The 20037-nt window shown below is 39.3% G+C and overlaps 2 protein-coding genes across 2 annotated transcripts; both read right to left on the bottom strand.

Annotated features, from left to right (window-relative positions):
- Window positions 1-806: 806 nt before the first annotated feature.
- LOC141620523 (uncharacterized) lies at window positions 807-1404 on the bottom strand. The gene is made up of 2 exons (XM_074437371.1): window positions 1215-1404; window positions 807-1111 (listed from the first exon to the last, which is right to left on the bottom strand). Exons 1-2 carry the CDS (start codon window positions 1402-1404, stop codon window positions 807-809), a joined length of 495 nt encoding a protein of 164 aa, XP_074293472.1.
- A 14574-nt stretch (window positions 1405-15978) lies between these two features.
- Window positions 15979-18307, bottom strand: LOC141620522 (uncharacterized). The gene is made up of 2 exons (XM_074437370.1): window positions 17215-18307; window positions 15979-17165 (listed from the first exon to the last, which is right to left on the bottom strand). Exons 1-2 carry the CDS (start codon window positions 18305-18307, stop codon window positions 15979-15981), a joined length of 2280 nt encoding a protein of 759 aa, XP_074293471.1.
- Between the last annotated feature and the right edge of the window lie 1730 nt (window positions 18308-20037).

Raw genomic sequence — 20037 nt, 5'->3', positions numbered from 1 at the left:
TTATGGTGATGTATAATCCTATGCTAATGTCTTTATGAGTCCGTCTAAGGCATATTAGGCATCATTTGGCATCCAATGCATGCATATGGTTTTGGCTTTTACTTGGACTTTATTTCTTTACATATCCACCAACTAACATTGGTTTCCTCTTGCTCGGATATTCCATTTTCTTCCCAAAATGCCCCTATGCTTCCCAAAACACCTTTGCGTGATCAAGACTTGCTCTTATTAGCCTCGTGAACTTGGGTGAATGCTAATTTGAAGGGAAAAAGCTACTGAGTGCTTGATTTCCAACAAAATGTAATTAATACGAGCAAAAACACCTAGAACACGGAATTAGCTCACAAACGCATTAATAGAGGTGCAATAATCAAATAAACCGAGCAAAAATTGGGAGTTAAAGTATATATAAAATGGACTTATCGTTGTTTCTTTTGTAACGTTTTACAAAATCTAATGAAGATTATCTACACGTCGATTCGAAAATGATGAAGATTATCCACTTGTTTCTTTCAGTGCTTGTATCTCCCCGAAACCACATACATATCACTCATGATAGGAACACTAATTTCATATTTTTGAAAAAATGATGTCACCTTTTCAATGTGAGCAATCCACCCATCTTCTCTAATCTTCTTTAAATTTTTGTTGTCACGTTAACAAGAGCTATAGCATTCACAATATCTTGATCTTTCTTTTGTAAAGCGTTGCTCAAGTATTAGTAATCCCAGAAATAGTAATCATCAATTGCCCAATAAAAACATAATCAAATGTTCGCATAGTATATGCAAGACTCTCCACCTTTACTAGCACACTTCCATCACAAAATTCACCAATGGCATCAAGGCATCAAGAATGCTAGGAAATAAATCAAACACACTAAAAATGGTTTTAAAGTGAGATTTCCAACGAGTATCACCAGGCTTACTTAAACCTTTCTCTTGATTTAAGCCACTTTCAGATATAAGTTCACCCTTTTGTAATGCTTTTAGAACATTTTCAGCTTGTTTTTCTCGGAGAATATCTTTACGTTTACAAGAACTTGCAATTACATTAAGTAAAATGGCGAGGGAATAAAAAAGGACACTACAATCAACATTTTTCTTAGACACTGCGACAAGTGTAAGTTGGAGTTAATGAGCAAAACAATGAACATAATAAGCAGAAGGAGACTAGCTCCTTTATGATCAAGGTTTTAAGACCATTAATTGAACCTCTCATATTACTAGCACCATCATAGCCCTGACCTCTAACACTAGAAAGAGTAAGAGAATTTGCTCCAAGCAACTTTTCTATCGCAGCTTTAAGTGTTAAGGAAGTAATGTCACCAACATGCACAACACCCAAAAGTCTTTCTATCACTTCTCCTAATTTATTATCAACATACCGCAAACAAAGAACCATTTGTTCTTTATCAGCTATATCGGCCGACTCATCGGCAAGAATACCAAAAAACCCAACATCTAATTCTTCTAAAACTTTCGTAGTAGTCTCCTTTGCGAAAACACTAACAATTTGTTTTTGGATTCTAGTGTGGTGAGAGTACAATTACCAGGTACCCTTTTATCAAAAAGGGCTCAAGCCACATTACTATCAAAAACACTAACAATCTAATGGTGACTTGATCGAATTGGAAAACTGATGGAACAAAATACAAGTGCGAGAAAGTAAATGACACAAGGGAATTGGTGACGCGGAAAACCAGAATGTGGGAAATACCGTGGGGGAGTCAGTATCCCGCCAATATATGCACTATAACACTACGCTAAATAAGAGCTTCAATAATAGTCAGATAATGCAATTACCGTTATTAAATAGAAACACGGAACCGTTATTGCATCGACTGTTGTTAAATATATAACACGGTTGTAGAAACACGCGACCGTTATATAACATCAATAACGGATCTATAATACCGTTATCACAACTCAAGAACCGTTATAAAACTGTTGTTAAATATGTTTATGGCAACGGATATATACTTTTAAGAAACTGTTACTTATCTTAATAACGGTTTCAAACCCGTTGTCCTAGTTTACTATTGACAACGGTTTAGTGGTTCCAAAACCATTGTTAAATATTATATATGATAATGGTTCATTTCGGTATCTTATGTAATTAAATGTCAAAATTTAACAATGGTTTTATTGCATGCAAAACCGTTGTTATATTTATCTATTGACAACGGTATGTAACCGTTATCTATTTTTATTGATAAAACTTTGACAAAGGCTCTTCTTAAATAAACCGTTGTAAAAGTTTTGAACTCGGCAACGGTTATCGTTTGTTATCTTATATTTTTGGTTGTTTGAATGGGAGGGAAAAGATGTCAACGACTATTTATCTAAACAAAACCGTTGTCAAATAATTGTTTGCAACGGGTTGTTTTTAACCGTTATCGTTTTTAATTATTATTTTTAAAAAACTGATTTTAGCTTGTTCTAGCAGCTGCTGAAATGCTATTTTTTCAGCAGCGTTTTTAGCAGCTGCAAAATAGCATTCCAGCAGCTGCAAAATAGCATTCCAGCAGCTGTGCACTGCAAAAGTTCAATCGTGCATCAAAATATTACATCTCATGATCAATTAAACCCAGTTTAAAAATAGTACAAACAGGATGATCAAAAGCCAAAACACAACTTCCTCAAAAAAACAAAAGAAGCCAATACACAATGGCTCTATATATACACACACATACATAAATTATGAGCAAACTATTGAGACTCCGCTAATGAAATAACATAACTGGCCCACATATTTCTCAACTGGCTGATGTCCTCTGGCGAATATTCTGGGGCTTTGTTGAGTACTAGTGAAAAATACAATTCAAAATATACATAATCCAAATAGATATAATTCATGGAAGTATACATAATTGAACTCAATTTACGTCTGAAATAGTTTTTAAATCACACTAATCCATATCGGAATGGTAGAAAGTTTTCCATTGATAACCTCCCACATGGACTAACAAACGTAAAAGGCGCATTGTTTGTCGTCTGGTGCTTTATGAGACTATTATATAAATCACACACAAATCAGCTGAATTAGATAATCAACCTCTCGCAAAAACACAAATTAAATAATACGAGTAATTATTAAGAATACACTTGCTAATGGCGTGATATAATTGGGAACATTGTTGCTTTCATATTTCCCAAGTGGACATAATCTTTTTTTTGCTTTAAAAACACTAATTCATAAATATACACACATGCCATTATTATTTGCATATATATGGCTCAAGTCATACAATAACAAATGATGTTATTGAAGGTTGTAAACATACTCAGTTATCATTCTTACACAACTGTCAGAGGGTTTGCCTTCGCGAGAGTCAATCCAATACACTGTTTTTGTTTCCACTTGGATTGTCAGTAGCACCCAATGCTTCCTATTCAATTTAGGACATTGAACTATTAGTTCATTTACACGCATGTAAGCATTTTAATAATAAATTTATAGAACCGTGATTCATATGAAATTTACAATAATCACGTACTATACATACATATTCTCATTGTAGGGCAAGCCATAGTTTTTTGGTCGACATCAACCGACGAGCGATACTATTGATTTGTTCTTCGTATGAAATTTTGTGCACAGAGAACGCCTTAGGACTCAAGAATCTGTAGGCGTGAATTGGGACCTTCCACTCAGCAAACTGATTATTCAGGTACCTATTACGCCACATGGAACGAAGAATGTTATTGTAATTTATAATTTAAACAAACTTAATTATTCGTAAATGGAAATGACTAAATAGTTTTATTAATAAAACTTACTTCATCCAAATCAAAATGTGAACATCATCTAAATTGTCAAGGTCGACAAATTCCATCAGTTGCTTCGGGTCCAGTACGACTATATCAGTTGCGCCTATAATTTCCTATTCAATGTTAATCATGACTACATCCCCTTAGGTGACTTCTTTACAACCAAGTTGTGCAAAGCCTTCATCGAAGTAGTTTTCATTTTTTTTCTTATATTCACACGATTCATAATAAGAATCATAAGAAGGCTTGACTGCAAGAACTTTCGTAGCTGGCTTATATTGTATGTCCTGTAAATAGAACAGATGACAAGCCACCTTGCAATCGCCCTTCACGACAGCTTTAATCAATTAGTACACATACATTCACTACCTTTAATAAATTTCATAAGTACAAAATTGTATGATATGAATAATTATAAACTAGCAGCTATTACCTTTCTCGGTGTTGAGAAGAACATCTAATCATCAACTACCTCCATCTCATCCTGTGTCGCGGCCTTCCTGGCTTCCTCTTCCTCTTCAACTGCCTGATATCGATCCTCGGCTCCCACCTCACTCTCCTTTGCCATTTCCTTTTCCCTTGCCATGTCATCCTCGGCTTCCTTCTGTACATTAACACTTATCCATATAACACGTACTGATTTTCCAAATCATATAACACATTGTATATAAGACATAAATATTATTACCTCTTTTTCCTCCTCCTCCTTCTCCTCTTCCTCCTCCTCCTCTGCTTCCTTTATGACTTCTTAAACCATATCCAACTCTTTTTCTGATGGCTTTTCCCCAATTTTCAACATTCTCAGCATCAACCTGGCTATTTTCTGTAGCTGTGTAGTAAAAATTAATGTCAGCATATATAGTTATAATTATGTTGGTTCAAATACAGTATTTATACGATTACTTTCTTGGAATCATCACCACTCATCATCCTTCGAGTAGTTTTTCCAAAATACTTAGTGATACTAACATGCGTCGATACTCCTCTCACACGACCTGGATGCTCTACTTTACCGATTGCCCTAACAAGAATGTCATCACGTCCTTGAGGCTTCCATTTTCCTTCCCGTACCTCCTTCTCATAGATCTTCTACATACACATAAAACCATTAAGCAACTCACAATTATATAACTCCGACCAACAGTGGTAGGAGTGACATATTTATTCAAACTTACAATTTTCTCTTTGATGTCCTTATCATATTCAGTTTCCGTCTTTCCATTCTTAGGAGTGTGACCTTCCACCCAAGCATCGTGACGACTGGATTTTCCAAGCTTTGCCTATAATTCATTCATCACATTGATATCCTCCCAAAATATGTATGATTACTATGAACATATATAACATCTGACTAAAACATCTAATAGTCTAATACTATAAGAATTATGTACTTACAAGTTTCGTTTTAATCAATCTATAACCACCTCGGGAGCCGTAAAAAACGGTCTTTTTCTTTGAAATGTTCGCCTTATTCTTCTCACTCATAGCCTTCAACAAATAAATTCTATCGATAAACGTAAGCATGAACAAACACTAAACTAAGTATACTTCTTTACTTATTATTATTAAGTTACCTTAAACTTGTTAGACTGCCTATAAGCGATATAGCTATCCCAATGGTCCTGACTGACATACGGATACTTCTTTTTTGGTGGTTTCTTGTTCATCTCCCCGGTTTCCTTGTTGAACAAGTGGTTCTCAACAATCTTTAACTTCCAAGATCTTTGGGCTTCCCCTGTCTTTTTTTTAGGTACTTATCATACATTTCGGGGACAATGTAAGCTACTTGCATATATGATGAGCATAGTTGGTACAAGTGTTTCGGCTAATACACATATCAAGTAGTAGCTTTATTTCAGCTAAAGCATTTATTATTGTATATACATACCTTTATTCTGTTTATTAGCATGGTGTTCTGTATTTTACTCAGTTCACCGATACGCGGCGTACCGAGAGGCACATACTGTCTTACATGATGCGTGTATTCTATATAAGGTTTTTACCCTATATTTACACGTATTTCTATGTTAATTACGTGGCATCTAGCTACAAATGTCCCCCGAATAGTCCACTTTGGTTTGTCTTATATTATTTGCAGGTATGAACCGAAAAGAAGCAAAATCGAGTCTGAACTTGTCCGAATTGCATGCATTTTAGAGAAAGAAGAATCGGAGCTTGTAATCTGTCACTTAGAGATGCGTGAAGTGGCTTCAGAAGGTGTTTTGAGTTCATCCACGCTAACACAGCTCGATCGACTAAGTTGGCCGCTGCAAACTGGTCGATCAGATGCTTTTTCTGCTAAAGATTCTCGATCGAGTAACTACTGTACTCGGTTGAGAAGGGCATTTTCTAGGTTCCTCGATCGAGTACTTATTGTCCTCGATCGAGTTGTTTGATCTTGATTTTACTCGATCGTGTGGTTTCATTCTACTCGATAGAGTAGTTTCTGCCGTGAGGATATTTTTACGCAAGAATATTTTATTTTCTATCTTAGAATAAATAGGACGACGGTAGTTGAACAAGACATCTCTTTTTTATCTCTTACTTTTGGATCTGAAAACTTTCATCTCTCATTTTTATTCTCTACTCTTAAGACCTAGAACTTGGCACCTTAGGAACTCGTTGTACTCGGTATTTTCGTTCTTTATTTTCGTTCTTTATTCTATTGCACTTATATCTTATTTATCATCTCTTCCTTCTTCTATATTAATTGTTGTTTCTATTAGTAATTAGAATGTTCAATTTAATTGTCTCTTTTATTGTTGTTAATTTCCAAAATCTCTTTATGCGTAACTAATATTCTATGCTAGGACATAGGGGAGCCATGGTAATTAGGGAGGTTATGAATAGGTGATTAGGGCTTGGTACAAATTGGGTATGTGTTGTTAATCATTGCATTTAATAGCGATTAGTTGTTTGAGTCGACGCATTTAGCTAATTGATTTGGTACATCTTGACCTAGATCGAGAGATTGGAAGGGGTAAGACTTGCAATGAACATTAGGCATTCTAATGAGGGTGAAAGCTAAATTAGTAATGTTTTAGGGCGAATAGCAGACCGAAAGGACCTTTTCATTACCCTGCAGACCGAGTTTATGCTGACCTATGACCCTAGATTGGACTCCTAGAAAACCATGGTGATTTTGAACCGACTGTCCTAGCTATTTCTCTCTATTTGTCAACTTCCTTAAAGTTTAGTCCTTGTTCCCTCTCTGCTCTCCTCCCTTATATCTTCGTAGTTTAGAACCAAAATAATCAAAACCACAAGAAACGGTTACTTAGACAGACTTAGTTAGCATACAAAATTCTCATCTCCCAGTGGATTCGATACCCGACTGCCTATGCTACATTTTATAGAGACTGGTTGGTTTTATTTTTGAGAGGGTTGCGACAGCCGTGTCAAATTTTGACGCCGTTGTCGGGGAGGTGGTGTCATTTTGTTTGCTTTACATTTAGTTTGTCTCTCGTCTCAAGGAATTTATTCCTTGAGACTGATCTCATATTTTTCTCTAGGGCTATAATTGTGATGCAGGTAATCTGTCCTAGAAGAGGGCACTGTTATATCTGTTGTTCTTACAACTTCCTTTGCTAAAGATGCCGAACATCGCCAGTCACTCAGAACCTACCGTAGATTCTTTGCCCAAAGGTTTCTTACTTCCTACTACAGATTCGGGCACCTTTGGAATTCATCCATTCTACATTCAGTTGGTTGAGAGGAATCTCTTCAAGGGGGTAGCTGGCGAGGATCCGTGTAAGCATATGGAGTTGTTTAATGAGTATTGCTCCACCATTCCTTTAGCTGCTGGGGTGACACAGGATAGGGTCAAGGGAGTTCTTTTTCCTCTTTCTTTGACTGATGACGCCGGGGAGTGGTTGAGAGATTTGGATAGGGAAGCTGTTGGTGTTACTGACTGGAATTCCCTAGCTTTAGCCTTTTACAGAAGGTACTTCCCACCACAACGCACCAATACACTAAGAGGCCAAATCACTACTTTCACACAATTGGCCACTGAAGATTTGAGTGAAGCTTGGACTAGGTTCAAGAAGCTAGTTCGCTCTGTACCTCATCATGGTTTCCAACGATGGTTCTTATGCACCCAATTTTACAATGGGTCGTATGCTGATCAAAGAGCCATATTGGATAATGCAGCTAAAGGGAGATTTCAGAAAAATGTTGAAGATAATAAGGGATGGCATCTTATTGAAGACATGGTCATTCATGTAGCTGAGTATGGGAATCCCAGAGGAGGTAGGCGAGTGAATGAAAGAGCCGGTGAATCTCTTGTAGCTGAGGTGGAAATTCCTAATGAAAGGTGTGATAATTCGGAGATTCTACAAATTTCGGGTGACCATGAGCAGGTCCATGCCATAATTGAGCAAGATGTGTTTTGTGATAGATGTGGTACGGAAGGACATGATCCTATTACTTGTATGGCGGAAGTAGAGTGAGTCCATGCTTACCAACAATATAAGCAAGGAGTTCCGTTCTATAAACTTTATGAAGATCTAATCATGCCAAGTATCTCTAGTCCTATTAATTCGATGCCGCAACAAGGTAATTTTTCTTCTACAAATACAGAGATTGCGGAGTTGAAATCCTTGGTGCTATCTTTAGCACTTCAACTCGAGAAAATTTTGGAAAAAGCTGAGAACTTCATAGAGAAGTTGAAAGACCAATTCGCGCAACTTGCTTCCGAGCAAATGAGTCACGCGAATCGATCACCTCCTTGCGACCTGATTAATGCAATTAATATCTGTTATGGTCTTACTTATGACGGACCGATAATGCCGGAAAATGCTGATATACTTGTTGATGAAATTCCGGAAACTGTTTTGGAAGAGCAAATTGACGACGTCGCTGCTGAACATCGTCCAAGTCCTCGATCGAGTGAATCTGGTCCTCGATCGAGTGGTTTTTCCTCTGAAAGTCCTCGATCGAGTGATCTAGGTTCTCGATCGAGGAGTGCCCAAATTGATGATCTTGATCAAGAGGTTTGTGTTCCTCGATTGAGCAGTTCCCACGAGAAAAGGTCTCATTCGAGTGATAATGTTACTCGATCGAGCACATGCAAAGGCGACAACATCATTTCAAAATATAAAAACGTCGATGGGTCATCTTCCCTTGTTGTGGAGATGCCAAGTTTAGACAAAGGTAAAGAGAAATTCGTGGACCCGCTCACCATCACCAGAATCCCTTATCTAGGACGACTGAAAGATGCTAAGATCGAGCGACAGTACGGTAAGTTTGTGGATGTGGTCAAGAACCTTTAGGTGACCGTTCCTTTTACCGAGCTAATTACCTAGGTACCTTCTTATGCAAAATTTATGAAAGATATTATAACGCGTAAGAGAGAGCTTAGTGAGTTTGAGACCGTTGCCTTTATGGAAGAATTTAGTAACCTAATTCTTAATAAAGCTCCACCTAAAATGAATGACCCGGGTAGTTTCTCTATTAACTGTATCATAGGAAATGAAGTGATAGATAAGGCTCTCTATGATTTAGGAGCCAGTGTCAGTGTCATGCCTTACTCTGTCTGCAAGAAGCTTAATATGGGTCACCTTAAAATGATTAATATCACCCTCTAGATGGCTGATAGATCGGTCAGACGACCCCTAGGTATCCTAGAAGACGTGCTTGTCAAAGTAGGCAAGTTCTTTATACCAGTAGATTTTATTGTCTTAGACATAGCTGAGGATACCCGAACCCCGATTATATTGGAAAGACCATTCTTGTGTACAACTGAGGCTATTATAGATGTCAAACAAGGGCGTTTGACTCTTGCAGTGGGGGATGACGCTATCACTTTCAGTTTGCCTGGTACACTTGCTAGACCAATGATAGAGGATACTTGTTATTCATTTGATATCGTTGATGAGTCTGTTTATGAGTTCTGGTCGGATTCCATGATAAAGGATCCACTACAAGCTTTAATGTTGTTAGATGAGTGTGCAGATAACCCGGAAAACAATGACGTTGTGTTGGATCTGCTTGAAGCTGCGATAGATGAGCGTGAAATCACCGACGCTGAAGGAGAGAGGGTAGAACAATTAGTAAACACTCTTTGTGCTATGGAGGTAAAGGTAATTGAGCATAAGCCTCTTCCTTCCCATCTTAAATATGCATTTTTAGATGATACGGAGCAGTATCCAGTCATTGTTAGTACTAAACTTGATGATAAGCAGTTGACCGCCTTGTTAGCTGTTCTTAAGAAAAACAGGAAAGCGATGGGTTATTCGTTGGATGATATTCAGGGCATCAGTCCTGATATTTGTATGCACAGGATTGAGCTAGAAGAAGATCACAAACCTTGCAGACAGGGTCAGCGCATGCTGAATCAGAAGATGTAGGATGTTGTGATGGCTGAGGTAATGAAGCTACTCGATGCAGGTATTATCTACTCTGTTGGTCATTCTAAATGGGTGAGTCCAGTTCAGGTGGTTCCTAAGAAAGGAGGGGCTAATGTGGTTAAGAATGACAAAAATGAATTGATACCTACTAGAGTTGTGACTGGTTAACGGATGTGCAGAGATTACAGACAGCTGAATGCCGCCACGAAGAAGGATCACTTCCCCCTTCCTTTTATTGATCAGATGGTAGAAAAGTTAGCCTCTCATAAGTTTTTCTGTTATTTAGATGGGTAATCAGGAAAAGACTACTTTTACATGTCCTCAAGGTGTTTTTGCTTATCGTAGAATGCCTTTTGGTTTGTGTAATGCCCCTGCCACCTTTCAAAGGTGCATGATGGGGATATTTTCTTAGTATATAGAGTCTATTATGGAGGTCTTTATGGACGATTTCAGTGTCGTTGGGAGTGATTTTGATAACTTCTTGTCTAACCTAGATAAAGTGTTGTAGCGCTGCATTAAGGTTAATCTTATGCTTAACTGGGAGAAGTGCCACTTTATGGTCAACGAGGGAGTTGTCTTAGAGCACTTAGTTTCTGATATGGGCATTGAGGTGGATAAGGCAAAGGTGCAAGTGATTCAGCAATTGCCTCCTCCTGTTAATATTAAAGGAGTGAGGAGTTTCCTTGGTCATGCTAGCTTTTATCGCCGGTTCATTAAGGACTTTTCGAAAATTTCTAAACCAATTACACAGTTGTTACTTAAGGATGCCCCCTTTGTTTTTACTGACGAGTGTCTTTCTGCTTTTGACAGGTTGAAGCAGGCCTTGATTTCAGCACCGATTATCCAGCCTCCCAGCTGGGAGCTGCCATTTGAGATTATGTGTGATGCTAGTGATTATGCACTAGGAGCAGTGTTAGGTCAGCGGAAAGACAAAGCTTTGAGCGCAATTTACTATACGAGCCGAACCCTGGATGAGGCTCAAGTGAAATATACCACTACTGAGAAGGAGCTGTTAGCTATGGTTTATACGCTGGAGAAATTCCGCTCTTACTTGATAGGTTCGGAAGTTACTGTTTTTATGGACCATGCAGCACTGAGACACCTTCTTGCTAAGAAGGAAGCTAAGCCACGACTGTTGAGATGGATACTCCTTCTCCAAGAATTTGATCTGCAAATCAAAGACAAGACGGGCGCCGAGAATGTAGTAGTTAATCACCTGTCGCGATTACCGCAGCAAGAGGGAGAGGATCCTTTACCTATTGATGATTCTTTTCCTGATGACTCTTTATTTGCAGTTTTTACTAACACTAACCATGATTCATGGTATGCAGATTTGGCTAACTATGTTGTCAGTGGCGAGCTGCCACCTGACGTATCTTATCAGCAGAGGAAGCGATTTGTTCATGACGCAAAACTATATTTCTGGGATGATCCTTATTTATTTAAGGAGTGTGCAGACGGTCTTTACAATGGTGTATTCCATAATGGGAGACCAGAGCAGTCCTAGAAGGATGTCATTCTTATTCTTCTTCTTATGGTGGTCATCACGGTCCGTCGCAAACCGTGGCTAAGGTACTTCAATCTGGTTTTTTCTGGCCTACTTTGCTTGCAGATGCTAAAGTGTTTGTTTCAGCCTGTGATGCTTGCCAACGCTCTGGGAATATCTCCAAGAGACATGAGATGCCTCAAAATGACATTCTAGAGGTCGAGGTTTTTGATGTCTGGGGCATTGATTTCCAAGGACCCTTCCCGTCTAGTAAAGGTAACAGGTATATATTGGTAGCTGTAGACTATGTGTCTAAATGGGTGGAAGCTATTGCTTCACCTAACTGTGTTGCCAAGACCGTGATTAAAATGTTTAAAAAGATTATTTTTCCTCGATTTGGTGTCCCTAGGGTCGACATTAGTGAAGGGGGAATACATTTTAAAGAGAAGAAACTCACAGCTATACTGTCTAAAGTCGGTGTCCAACATCGCAGAGGTTTGGGGTACCATCCCCAAACTAGTGGGCAGGTTGAGGTCTCTAATAGGGAACTAAAGGAGATTTTAGCTAAAGTTGTCTCTAAATCGCGGAAGGATTGGAGTCTTACATTGGATGAAACATTATGGGCATATCGGACTGCCTTTAAAACACCGATTGGTGCATCACCATATCGGTTGGCTTATGGGAAGTCCTGTCATTTACCTGTTGAACTAGAATGCAACGCTTGGTGGGCTATTTGTGAATTAAATTATGATCCTAAGCTGCGTGGTCAAAACCGTTTATTGCAGCTAGATGAGCTGGAAGAGTTTGGGCTAAATGCCTATGATAGCTCGCGCATCTACAAAGAGAAAACGAAGACATGGCACGACAAAAGAATCATACCGTGGGAATTCCATGTCGGGCAGAGGTGTTGTTGTTTAATGCCCGACTACGCTTGTTCCCTGGTAAGCTGAAGTCCATGTGGAGTGGCCCTTATACAGTGACTACTGTCACCAAATTTAGGTCCGTTGAATTAGAGAATTCCGAGGGCCGAAGGTTTAAAGTGAATGGCCAATATCTGAAGCATTACTATGGAGCAAATGACTTGGTTGGCAAGGTCGGAGTTTTCTACTTTGACAATCCAGATGAGCGAGATAATTGAAGTCAAAAGGTCGTACGGGACCTCTTAAACCTGCGCTATCCGAGAGGCAACCCGACTTGTAATTTGTTGTACTTTTGTTAAAACTTTTAGTTAATTTTGTGTGCTTTAGTTTTTAGTTATAGAAACGATAGACTGAACGTTTAAGCTTGTTTTGTTAGTTCCGCGGGCTATTTGTTGCGTCTTTGCAGGAATCTCACGTGGACTTCTCGATCGAGTACTTTATGTTCTCGATCGAGCGCTTTTGCTGCCTAATCTACTCGATCGAACACCCCCATTTCTCGATCGAGAACTACCAAAAGCCGACATCTCGATCGAGAGCCTCATTTCTTCGATCGAGCACTTCTGCAAGCCTAATCCACTCGATCGAATGCCATTTACCTCGATCGAGTACTAATGCTTTGACCCGTGTCCTGCGATGTTGCTATGGAACTGTTTATGACCCCCCCTTGTTGCTGGCTGGTTTGGGGAGGTCATTATTTTGCGTTATCTTGTAAGTTTTCCGAGTATACACTCTTCTGTTTTCTTCAGTTTGCATTTCCTTTCCCTATTTTTGGGTACAATGAGGGCATTATACGGTTCGGTTTGGGAATGGTATGCAACCATATCTGTGTCTGCATGTTGTTTTTATTGCATTTCAGTTTGCACGTTTATTTTCGCATGCACTGTTGTTTTATTCCAAAATCTCATAAAAAATTCAAAAATTCCATGTTAAATTTTGCATATAGGTTGATTTGGAACGTTGAGACTTATGTGCTACTTCGAGTCCTTTACCCTTGCCTTGCACGTATTTAATATTTTTTTGTTTTTTTTTTTTGGTGAACTGTGAAAATATATTAATAATAATCAAAATTGTTCCTTACAAAACACCATCACCAATAAAAAAAATACAGTTGCATTTAGCACCCAACTAACAAGACTAGTCATAATTTGGCTCCCACGGGAACTTCTGAACTTTGAGCGCCCAAGCCCTTTCCCTGCATCTAGCTTGAATGTCACATTTCACCTTCTGAATTATCCATCTAGGACACGGGACTTTAGCTTCAGTCCTGCATACATTCCTAGCATTCCAAATATAGTACCATAGTGCTACAATGGCAGCACATACAATCTGTTTCTTCATCAAAGAGGAGCATCTCCATTACACCCACCACTCTACCACTCTGTTCCTAGGTAAAGGGATGCCAAGCCAATAAGATAACATCACCCAGCACTGTTTACTAAATGCACACTCATACAATAAATGTCTATGATCTTCCAACTGGTCCTGGCAGAATTCACAAAGTCCATCATTGAAAACACCAAACTTAAGTAGTCTGTCCTTAGTGAGCAACCTTCTTTGTACTATCAGCCACCCAATGAAGGCATGCTTAGGAATGATAGTCTTGCTCCAAATCAGCGGGTACCAAGGAACAGGCTGCTGCTGACCCATCAACCACTTATACCCACTAGCCACATTATACTCACCCTGTGTGCAATTCCAAATCCCATTAGAGAAACCCAGCTTCACTTGGTCCTTAACCTGACAGATTTTACGCCAGGTCCAACTTGTATTGGCTGTAGGACAGTAGTCAAACCAATCTCTCCCTTTCATATAAATATGATCTACCCATCTGATCCAGAGATGATCAGATTTAGTATCTAACCAACCAGTATACTTGGCTATCATGGCAGTGTTCCAATGTCTAGAGTTCACAATGCCCAGCCCCCCTCCTTCTTTTCTCTGCAAATCTTTTCCCAAGCAACAGTGGGAGTTCTAAGGTATTGTTCAGATCCAGACCATAAATAATTCCTAAAAATCCCCTTAATTCGATCTATGACAGTGACAGGAACAACAAAGATCCGAGTCCAATAAGTATGCAATTGTGTTAAAACAACCTTAATGAGTACCAATCTACCTGCATAGCTCAGTTTTTTGGCTCCCCATCCTCTGATTCTAGCAACCACCTTCTCCACAAGTCTGGTACAATCACCTATAGCCATTATTTTGCAAGAAATTGGGATGCCAAGGTACCTGAATGGCAATACCCAAGCATTGAACCCAGAAATAGTCAGAATATGGTCAATCTCACCATGCTGCATACCATTAAAGTATATATCAGATTTCTCCTTATTCATGTCCAACCCAGAGGCACTTGAGAAAGTGGCAAATGCCCTAAGGATGACCTTAATAGACATCCTGTCACCTCTGCTAAAAAGCAACAGGTCATCAGCAAAGCACAAATGAGTTAATTTCAGAGCTCTGCAAAGTGGATGGTAATTAAACTCAACTCTAGCTGTGACTTCCTGGAGGATTCTGCTCAAGTATTCCATACAGAGGGTGAACAGCAAGGGAGACATGGGATCCCCTTGTCTTATCCCCCTCTTGCCTGGAAAATAGCCAAAGTTGGACCCATTGATAGACAAGGTGAACCAGGGGGTAGACACACAGACCATAATCCATTGAACCATTTTAGGGGGGAAGTTAAGTGCAGTCAACATTTGCTCAATAAAGCACCATTCCACTGAATCATATGCTTTTTTCAGATCCACCTTCATAATACATCTAGGGGAACAAGCCTTCCTTTGGTACATCCTGACAAGATCATGACATATTAAGATGTTATCTACAATATCCCTGCCTTTAATGAAAGCACTCTGGGTGTCACTCACAATACTAGGCAAGACACCAGCCAACCTGTTGCATATTACTTTGGAAATAATCTTATAGATCACATTGCAACACGCAATTGGTCTAAAATCAGCCACTGAGACAGGTCTGGCTTTTTTGGGAATAAGTGTGAGAGTGGTAGCATTCATCTGCCGCAGCAGCTTCCCAGAAGTAAAAAATTCTTTGACTGCATCCACCAGATCACCTCCCACCATAGAGAAAGCATCTCTAAAAAATTGAGAAGTGAAACCATCAGGTCCAGGGGCTTTTGTGGCAGGTATACCCCATACAGCTTCCCTGATTTCCTGATCAATCACTTCCTTAGACATCTCTAGACATTGAGCTTCAGTTACAAGTCTCCCATTTCTCACAGTAGGTATATGAACCTTCTTGACTCTCTTACAGGACCCCAGTAGATTTTTAAAATATTCAATGAATGCTTCCTCAATCTCAGAAGCATTAGTATAGGTGTTCCCATGGAGATCCTGAATAGCCATGATTCTGTTATGCATTCTCCTGGATTTGATAAGGCTATGGAAATAATGAGTATTATCATCTCCTTCATGCATCCACTGAGCTTTAGCCTTCTAAGCTAGAAAACTCCTTCTAGCCTCCTCCATTGTCTTATAACATTGAGCAGCCAGGTGCACTTCATGCTGTACCTCAAGGTTGGTAGGATCAGATTGCAATTTCCTTTGAACATGAGTTAAATGCATTCTGGCAACTGTAGCAGAGGTTTCAATATTGGCAAAAGCAGTACCATTTAGTTTCTTCAAAGGATATTTCAGCATTTTAAGCTTTTTAACCAACTGGAACATCTTGTACCCATAGAGATGCCTCCCCCATACTTCTTGAACAGTCATCAAAAACTCAGGATCTTTCCCCCACATGTTAAAATATCTAAAGCAGCCTTTCTTCCTCTCCATTACACTACTCTGATTGATAATGCAAGGGCAATGGTCAAAGAGCCCTTCAGGGTGAAATACAGTAGTAGTATCAGGGAATTCCTGAAACCATTCATCAGTGATCAATACCCTATCAATTCTGCTAAGCACCAACTCCCCTGGCTCATGTTTGTTTGTCCAAGTGAAGAAGGCACCAGTAGCAGGAATATCCATTAACCCACAGGTTGCAACACACTCTTGGAAATCTTTCATTTCATAATTAATAACTTCTGCCCCCAACCTCTCACACATGGCCAACACATTGTTGAAGTCTCCCATAACCATCCAAGGACCTTCCACAAATTGTCTCATATTATTAATAGAAGCCCATAAAGGAAGCCTTTCATGAACCCTGTTAAAACCATACACCACAGATAACCACCATTCCTTGCCAGTTGGAAGAAAAGTGACTTTAGTGTGGATGACTTGAGCTTCACACCTAACAACATCCACATTGTAATTCACAGCATCCCAAATAACCCAAATTCTGCCCCCAGGATGACTGTCATTATTATGCACTAAACTCCATTGACTACCAATGCCCCCATGTACTTTATTGATTGATGGTGATTTAACCCTAGTTTCAAGTAACCCAAAAACTCCTATATTATTATAGTGCAGAAACCATCTAACATCACTCTGCTTATTCTCACTATTAATACCCCTAACATTCCAAAATCCAAAACTACCCATTCTCAATCCTTGAGGAACTACATTCCATATCCCCCTCAAGGACTCTCCTATACTGAACTGAATGCTCCAACACCTCAGTGAAAGTTTTTCTGCCACTCCCAAAGATACCCCCTTGCCTTGTGAGTTTGGTGATGATCCTTGCAGGAGTGAAAGAATTGAATCCAAAAGGCATAGGAGTAATCATACCTCCTAAGCCCTCCATCCTAGGAACAGCACTAGGTTGTGCAACCACTGGACCAGAAGTACCTACAACCACAGTATCCACAGCAGGAGGTGGGGGAGGTACAAGAACTTTCTTAGGTACCCACATCTTCTTCCCCTGCACAGGCCCTTTCCTTTTCCTACAGTCCCGTGCTATATGACCCAACACCTTGCAGTCAGAGCATAACACAGGCTTCCATTCATAGTGTACAATTTGCCTATGCATATTATCAAGTTCATCAGCAAATTGTATAACATCAGGTAAAGCATCCCCAATCTTAACTTCCACCATGATACGAGCATGACCAAGGAATGTTTTTAATAAGGTATTACTGTCACACCTAACAGGTTTCCCCACAAGGCTAGCAATCTTCATCAAAGCATTACCCCAGAATTTCAGAGGTAGACCATAAAAGCGAATCCATATTGGAACCACATCTATAGCTTCCTTTACCATTTTTACATCTGGAGTCCATTCCTTAACCACCACAGGTTTATTATCAAAGAATATCGGGCCAGCCTGTAATACACGAGTTTTCATTTCCTCAGATGGAAATCTCACAAGGAATGTTCCATTTGAGTTAAAAGAAATCTTATCATACCCAGTATACCCCCAAATTCTTTTGATAAAACCATCAATTACTTTAAATGGAGGGTTTGCCCCCAAGACATAACAGTACAGCGCAGTTGACCAGAAATTCAATTCAGAATCTACATCCTCAGAAGTGAGTTGTAAAGGTCTTACCGTCGAAGTCTCAGAATCAGAGGAATGAGCCCTACGAGGAACCTCCGTCCAATCAGAATCATCACCACTCCCTTCCTCGGAGATAGAGTCCATAACATTGCTCAAATTGTATGGACGGATTATCGACTCGTTCTCATGTATGTGTTCATCCGGATGATTAATCCCCAGAAGAACATCCTCATCATGATCAATGAGACGAAATCGCGATCCACGAGAATTATTATTTGGCGTATTAGTATTAGTTTGTGATTTTTGTGATTTTTGTGAATTATTAGGATTTACTACTCTAATTATTCTACTAGATTTAGGGTAATTTCGTTTAGTTCGTGCCATTGCAGAAGAAAAGAAGAACCCTAAATCGCCTGAAGTTTCTCTCTCATCTCTCTAAACGTGGAAAAGACTCCTCATTATTATCAATATTTTTAGTGGCATAGTCATTTGCATAATCTACGAGTTTTTGTTTAAACTCAACTGAACGAATAGACTTGACTCTAATATTGGCAAGCTACATATACATTTTAAGATTTAGAGCTTGATAAACTGGTGACATTCTTGACCAGTTTCATTTAGGATGCGCGTAGTACTCACTATAAGACATGTAACATTAATTTGCACAAACATGACGCTCTTTTCTCGGTACCTGTATGCATTCGGTTTGCGGCGGTGACACATGTGGAGAGGTAATTTACAACCCTTCTTTCATTACTACCCATAAACTTCACATTAGCCAAATTTGCCTTCTGACCCCCTAACTACACCTAAATTTTAGCTTGCCCTGTCAAGCTAGTTTAGTGTTTTTCTGTGGGTATGCTATTATCCATGTCAATTTGGCTCGCTTTGAAAGATTTGAAGTTGGTAGTATGAATTGAAAAAGACGAAAAATGAAATGAGAAAGAAATGTGAAAAAAAAGAGAAAATTGAAAGAAGGCAAAAGAAGAAGAAAAAAAAGAATCATGTGAAATGTTACTGATTATGACTCCCATGCTTATCATTATTTTTCATGGGGAGTCTTTTGTTGGTGTGAGTGATCTTTTGCCACAATGGCACGGTTTTACGTTTTGTATTGAGTAGTGAAGCGGAATGAGTTTACTATTTGGTTATGCTTGTACTAGCTTGGCTTTACCTCCACTTATCCAAATTAATTTTGCCCCTTCTTACCCAATTACCTCACCTCACATTATATGTAAGTCCTCGGCGTGTGTCTTGGTCCTGATTGGTTGGAATGCATATGTACGGTTAGTAGAAATTGGTTTTATGTTAGATTGCATGCATGTTCTTATAGGTCGAAGTTAGGTGAGCGGCTTTATTTCTTTCTATCTTACAAAATTATACTCACCTTAAGCTTGAAATGTGTGATGAGCGACCCGTGAGAGTTCGATATATATGAGTCTTGCAAGGTTGACGGTTCAGTAGTTTCAAACTTTGATCTAACTCGTTTGCTTTTGACTCATTGCCATTTTGTTGATTTGTTGAATTAAATTGGTTTTGGTGGACGATTTGTAGCTGGTGAGTTGGCCTCGTTCCACTAGTTGTTCCTAGTTGAATTTATAGTTTGCTTGGGGGCAAGGAAAGGTTTTGTTTGGGGAGGTTTGATGCGTGTATTCTGTATAAGGTTTTTACCCTATATTTATGTGGCATATAGCTACAATTGTTATTTATATGGCATCTAGCTACAATTGTCCCCCGAATAGTCCACTTTGGTTTGTCTTGTATTATTTGCAGGTATGAACCGGAAAGGAGCAAAATCGAGCCTGAACCTGTCCCAATTGCATGCATTTTGGAGAAAGAAGAATCGGAGCTTGGAATCTGTCACTTAGAGATGCGTGAAGTGGCATCGGAAGGTGTTTTGAGTTCGTCCACGCTAGCACAGCTCGATCGACTAAGTTGGCCGCTGCAAACTGGTCGATCGAATGCTTTTTCTGCTGAAGATTCTCGATCGAGTAACTACTGTACTTGGTCGAGAAGGGCGTTTTCTAGGTTCCTCGATCGAGTACTTATTGTCCTCGATCGAGTTGTGTGATCTTGATTTTACTCGATCGTGTGGTTTCATTCTACTCGATCGA

This window comes from Silene latifolia, chromosome X (genome assembly GCF_048544455.1).
Source record: "Silene latifolia isolate original U9 population chromosome X, ASM4854445v1, whole genome shotgun sequence".
Lineage (NCBI taxonomy): Eukaryota > Viridiplantae > Streptophyta > Magnoliopsida > Caryophyllales > Caryophyllaceae > Silene > Silene latifolia.
Note: the sequence above shows the minus strand (reverse complement) of the source record. Positions and strands in the feature narration are given on the sequence as shown.

Excerpts from the sequence above, each read along its gene's own strand:
- LOC141620523 (XM_074437371.1), bottom strand. The coding sequence starts at position 1,404 with ATGGTTCTTTGTTTGCGGTATGTTGATAATAAATTAGGAGAAGTGATA. Across the intron at positions 1,112-1,214 it reads TGGTGCTAGTAATATGAGAG|TGTCTAAGAAAAATGTTGAT; the intron begins GTTCAATTAATG and ends CACTTGTCGCAG.
- LOC141620522 (XM_074437370.1), bottom strand. The coding sequence starts at position 18,307 with ATGGCACGAACTAAACGAAATTACCCTAAATCTAGTAGAATAATTAGA. Across the intron at positions 17,166-17,214 it reads TAGGATGGAGGGCTTAGGAG|GATCATCACCAAACTCACAA; the intron begins GTATGATTACTC and ends CACTCCTGCAAG.